At 38.3% G+C, this 6,413-nt stretch overlaps 1 protein-coding gene across 1 annotated transcript; it reads right to left on the bottom strand.

The window, feature by feature from the left end:
* Window positions 1–336: 336 nt before the first annotated feature.
* On the bottom strand, window positions 337–5,868 carry LOC104951839 (glypican-1-like). The gene is made up of 5 exons (XM_010778571.1): window positions 5,736–5,868; window positions 4,997–5,134; window positions 4,481–4,611; window positions 2,196–2,371; window positions 337–1,862 (listed from the first exon to the last, which is right to left on the bottom strand). The coding sequence occupies exons 1-5, from the start codon at window positions 5,859–5,861 to the stop codon at window positions 1,687–1,689; spliced, it is 747 nt and encodes a 248-aa protein (XP_010776873.1). The 5' UTR covers window positions 5,862–5,868; the 3' UTR covers window positions 337–1,686.
* Between the last annotated feature and the right edge of the window lie 545 nt (window positions 5,869–6,413).

Raw genomic sequence — 6,413 nt, forward strand, 5'->3', positions numbered from 1 at the left:
CAAAATGGTGAACTAACTGACAAACATGACTCTAGCATGGCTAAAACTTTTAGTCCCTGAAGATCCATAAATATTGGAGGCTATATTCGCCATAATGAATGTCAATATTTTAGTTTGACCCTCCTTGCCTGTTAAAAATGCACGTTAAATCTCAATGCTCCCAATTTTAAATGCAGTCTTTCTGTTCAAGCCCCAAAACCCACGCTGATAACATCCCCATGACATCCTTTTGCTTATTTTCTCAAGTGCCCTTTAAATAAAGAGCTAGCTTTTTTTTTTTTAAATATATGCTAATTATACCAATCAAATCAAAATGTACATTTCAAAAGCCACTGCTATAATCAAACAGAGTTTAATGGATGAAAAGTGATTAAATACAGATTAATACACAACCCCAGTGTGTATGTGCATGAGACTTTTGCGAGTCTCGTATGTACCAGTAAAGTGTTGTATGGAAAAAGGCATGCCGAGTAAATGATGTATAACCAGGCAAATGTATACATGTTGTCAATATTCGGCAGATATCCTGTTCTGTATGTACAACACATGTTTTCTTAGTAATAATTGTTTCCCATCAACATATGCAGTCACAAAACCTGGTAAACTGGTTGTTACAAATGTTCAACATAATTGGGGCGATGTTGACATTTGTAAAAAAGTGTTCAGTGTAATAAGTGCTTTGGTTTGAACCAATGTGTTGCTTCTAAGACTTCATTTACAGTTACCTTATGTTGGTGTGCTCTCAACAAGGAGTCCTTGTTAGGAGGATTACTGTGTCATGAAATGTTTCCTGTGTAGATTTTCATTGAAGGAAATCATTACAGGACTTAAGGAAAACGGTGTCCTGTGTTTGTTTACATCCTTTGAAGAGACTGATATTTCTTTTCATAGGAGATGAATAATTTTCCCAAATTTTTTTTTAAATGGTTGGGTGTACAGTAAAAGTGAGGTAAACTCTTGCAATCACAACATCACAGGAGTGGGATCATTTGTATTTCAGACAAATCATACTGACTGCTTATGCCAACACACATGAAAACATCCGGACGACTACAGTACATCACAGATAATGGGGGGATTCATTGCCAATAGAGTATTATACTGTACATTCATGGCTCAATATGGTGCCAGTCTTTTAGCTAAAGTATGCAAACATTTACAATGTACACAATTTTTGTTAAGGTAGACAACTTGACTCAACTTAAAAACCGTAGAAGTAAAAAGAACTAAAACCTTGATCGCACCACATGTCGGAGCAAAACATATTTTGAGCTCTGCCGCCTGCTGACTGGAAACTGGAGCTAAATGGACCTGATAGAGTGTCAATACATCATTACCAATATCCCCATCATCATCATCTTCATCATCAACAGCAGTCATTCTTTTCGTCTTCCTCGCCTCCTTCTTCTTCCGACAATCCATTGAAACCAGCTCAACAAACTGAATCACACTCAAACTAAGACATAATAACTGAGCAAAACGAAATAAAGACAAATTGTCACTGTCAAATGTTGCCCCTCGTGGTCAAAGAAAATGTCGTCCATTCATTCCCCAAAATGTCTTTTTCATTTAATTTTTTTGGCAAAGTTACGTAACACCCCCCTCCCCACCAAACCCCTTTTTGTCCGTCCCGTGGTTCAGCCCTCCTCTACGCTTCAGAGTCTGACTGGAGTAGGCGGCGGTCCATCATCGCTGAAGCAGCAGGCTGGCCAATGGGAGCAGGAGTAGGAGTCCAAAGAGGCGGGTTTGAAACGTGGCGGCCCCCCTGGCTCGGGTTGTGTCTGGTGAGAAGTCGAATGCTCTATTCCGATGACACTGAACACCGAAACACATCCCGCTCCCTGAGCCGCTGATGTCATCACCTAGGGAGACGATTACAGAGAGAGAGGAAACACATTTTTAATAGGAAGTTGTTTAATACTTTACTTTTTCAAAAAACAGATGAGGAGATTCCTTTTTCTCATTTTTTCCTTATTACATGTTTCTAAGTGGCAATCTCTTGATTGGGGACGTTTTGACCTTCATGAATGGAATCAATGTTTGAATTAAGATGATGTGTCATTAGTTAGAAGCCCTTGTTCTGGTTTAACATAAAGAATCAGGCAATAAAATAATCTCATCAAAAACATAACAGAATAGACAAGGTTTGTCAAGTATAAAACTGCTTTCAGTGCAATTGTAAGAAGATGACCCACTGGCATCCTGGAAGTCCACGTCGTTGCCTTCCATTGCGTTTTTCAGCCTGTTGCTCATGATTTTGAGTTGCATGATCTGCTGCCGGATAGTCATGTCTGGCTTTGTGATGTCCAGCTCCACTTCAGGGTTGTTGATCTGATTGGCCAGGCCGTCACCCATCACCTCTGGAAGGTACCTGATTTGAGGAATGGAGGGATAGGTGAACAATGTGTGGCAACAACAAAAGGGCAGATATGGTTTTTAAAAGAAATATGTAAGGGTGTAAGGGAGAGGCTCTGGTTGTTGAAAGGTGTTTTAAGCACAGTTCTATGTCATTATTTGTTTATTTGAAAACAAATGCCTATCTCTGATTCTTGTGTTTAAACACTTAGCTGTAATCCAACCACTTAAACATATGTGAGGTGTATGTGTGTTGTGGGGGGGGGGGGGTTACATTATTTTATAACCCATTTACACATAGATAAAGGAGGCTGTGGGGGTGGCGATGACTGCGAGTGTTCTGGATGTGAATCTCGGCAGGATTTAAAATCACTGTATGTGGAAGAAATGTCATGTAATACCACCTTAAAATAGATTAACATTTATTAAAACATTTTAAGAAATAGCCTATTGATTGATATTAAAATAATTTCCCAAATTGGGATCAATAAAGTATCTATCTATTGCATCTTTTGTTACCACACAAAGTATAGACATGGCCTTCAACGAGAAGAAATCTGGCATGTTTAATTGCGACGTTACCAGAAGCTAGTTGCTGCCTACTCTTATATTCCTGACCTCAGAAGTGTCTTTAAGTGCTGCAGGACACAGGTTTTCTGTCTGTAATGTCTTGTTGTCTATGTGCTGCATAAATGACACTTGTGAAGAACAGATTACAGACCCTGAAAGTGTATTATTACACACTCCAGTATTATGTGGAAGGATGAAAAGGAGTTGTTTGTTTAAAAGCTTTGCTGCATGAACAATGTTAACTTCAACATGGGTTAAAGGATTCTAATCAAAAATGCATAACAGCAAAGAAAAAACAACCTAAAATATTTGAATTAACTTCAGAAGAAATGGATTGTCAAAGTAAGTTTTGGTTACAAAAAAGTATTCTAATGTTTAAAGCTGATCCTAGTTGCTATTCTTTTTATTTATTTTTTACTTTCTTTTATGGATTTTTTCACAAGGTAAAATTACACACAAACAAATATTACATTTCAGAGAGAACAGTGCCTGTACGGAGACAATCTACATAATATTGCTTGGTTTTTTATGACTCCTTTGTTATGTACCTTAACCATTTTCCACATATCATACCACATCTCTTCTGAGATTCTTTCGTTTAGTTCTTTATCCCATTTAGTTTTTACATAGAGTGTTGAATCTCTTTTGGCTTCCATAGCATGAATACAGGGTAGACACAAGTTTGGAAATATCAGCATGGTAAGCTCGTGCAATAATCTTTACAATAGGTTGTATGTCATCTTAATTTTTTTAAGCTTTTTTGTATAGTAGTCCCTTATTTGCATATATTTGAATAAGTATTTATTTTCTAGGTCAAAAATGTTTTTCAGGTCTTGGAAGCTTCTCATTTCTCCCTTTTGGATAACCGTGCATATGGCTGTTAAACCCTTTTCTGTCCATTGCTTGAATGTCATAGCTTCCTGGTTTGAATCCTTTGTCATAGGCTATCCAGTCTAATAGTCAAAGTTCCCTTCCAAATTTCAATTGTTTAATAATAGAATACCATTTTTCAAGTGTAAATGTTGTTATTGGATCTAGGTCTCCCTTTTCTTTAATATGGGGAGGCATTTCTCTTTGAATTGGGCACTCATATGTAAGTATTTTGATGTCTTTCCAGCGGGCCATATAATCGGAGTTGCACCAGTCTATGAGTTGCACCAGTCTATGAGTTGCACCAGTCTATGAGTTGCACCAGTAAATGAGAGGACGTAGTTGCGCTGCATGATAATATTCCTTTAGGTTTGGAAGTGCCAGTCCCCCTTTTTCTTTAGGCAATTGCAGTGAGGTATATCTTATCCTAGGTCTTTTACCCCCCCATATAAATCTTGATATAAATCTTATCTCAACTTTGGAACTGAATCTGCGGTGTCTTAGTTGCTATTCTGTATCTACTTATTGTACGTTGCTTTGGATAAAAAAACATGTAATGTGATGTTTGGACGTTGTAGAGATTTGATGGTCATTTTGAAGATTGAGGATCAGGTAAAGTAGATGTCACATTTAAAGATGAAATAACTTGTGTGAGGTCAGTCAGGTCAGCAGGTTTCTTCCTCACCTGGCTTTAGTAACCCCGTTCCAGCATTTTTCCTGATTGGCGCCCCCTGCTGCCAGTTTGCTGCAGAGAGCCACAGGGAGCTGGATCCAGTACTGCCGCATCTCCCTCAGCTTACTGGACAGATCGGACACCTAAGGACAAGGACAATATTTTTTTAATTTCTGGCTATACAATCCAAAACAAATAATACATTTTAAATCACATGTAATATCATTTCAAAATGTAACCGGGGCAGAATAGTAAATCATCAACAAGATATAGCCAGGAATGTATCTGTTTTCTATAAAAAAACATGATTCATAAACAAAACAAAAAAATCAGTGATTAAACTCATCTCATAATAACCCTTTCATCACTTTTCACTCATTACATCTTTACCTTTAAAACTAAATCCTGCTGTGCCCTAAAATCTTTCACGTAAAAGCACATTAAAACAATTTCTATTAATTTATTTTAAATCTCGTCATTCAGAGTGAGACATGTGTAGACATACATGATACTTGTACGCGCACAAACCTGCATCTCCAGTCTGAGCCCAGCGGTTGGAGAGGGTTTGTACTCGGATGCGGTCAGAGAGCTGCTCTTTTTCCTCTGCTCGTGAACACTGGGACTTCCTGTTCCTAGTTCACCTGGGTTTCCACATGTCTGGTACACCTACACGCACACACACACACACACACACACACACACACATTTACAGACAGTCATCAACACAACGATGCATTGCAACATTTATGCGATATTGAAAATGTCCACTAGAGGTCACAATAGAGACATCTTTGCTTGGGGACAGACATAAACAGACTCTAAAAACATTCCACTATAATACAAATATGAGAATATAACACTGCTGGTATTAAAACAAGGTCAAGAACGCTTATAGCTGCAATGACTGCTTGTCCAATAAATGTGACGGTGATATATAGTTCGGTATAATTATGGCAACCCAGCAATTTAATAATGCTGCCCAGCAGCCTAATTTGAAGGATGCATCTATAAAACCAATAAATCTAGTGGTGAGAGGGTGAGCGTGTTGCTGCTGCAGCTTTGCTTCTAATATTCTCAAGGTAAGCACTCCTTGAGGATAGTAAATGTGAAATTGCACACTCCTTAATTGTATTTACCAAGGGAAGAATCTAATAAACAGTTGAAAGGTTTCACTAATAATTCTAAGGGAACATGATTGCAGACATAAACTAGAATTACACTGGAGAGGGAAATATATTGAGTGATCAGACAAAGTAAGGTGTCTTACCTTGTCTGTGAATTTGTCCAGGTTTTCCTGCAGGAAGTGAACAGCCTCATATATTCGAGCAGGGATAGAGGAGAGAACCACATCGAGGCTTGGCTCTGTGCTGAAGCTAGAGGCCACCTGGATCATGGTGTCTGAATGGAGGAAATAGGAAGAGACATATTTTTGGATAAACTCAGAGGTTTTTTGGGAACAATACTAGATTAGTCTCAAGTCTCTTTGGTCACAAAATACTATAAGTGACCAAGTGTCACATAAGAAGGACTCTGCACTGTACCAGTGGTTATTGTACAAGGCCTTATTGGGGACCTGGTGATTATTTTGGAACAGGTGGTGGTGGCCTCGGTGCCATAAGGTTTTTTTTCCATAGGGTAAGCACGAGGTGAGCAAGAGACAAGAAAACAGTTGCACTTTATGATCTGGGATCAATCAAATAAAATGCACAGAAACAACTTTTGCCCAGACCTAGTTTATTAACCCATGCGTAATATTCGCTGACGGGTGCCTCAGCTGCACTTTATTTTGAGTTCTATTTCTGTTTCATATTTTTATGTTTTCGGATTTCAACAAGCAGATTATATCCTATGGAAGGTATTGTGACTTTAATGTAAATCTTTCTTTAGTGTTTCTTTAAACGATCAAATGTATTTGACAAGCAGGCATTTAATGGCGCATTTCCAC

This window comes from Notothenia coriiceps, unplaced genomic scaffold, assembly GCF_000735185.1.
Source record: "Notothenia coriiceps isolate Sejong01 unplaced genomic scaffold, NC01 NC01_scaffold00019296, whole genome shotgun sequence".
NCBI classification, from domain to species: domain Eukaryota; kingdom Metazoa; phylum Chordata; class Actinopteri; order Perciformes; family Nototheniidae; genus Notothenia; species Notothenia coriiceps.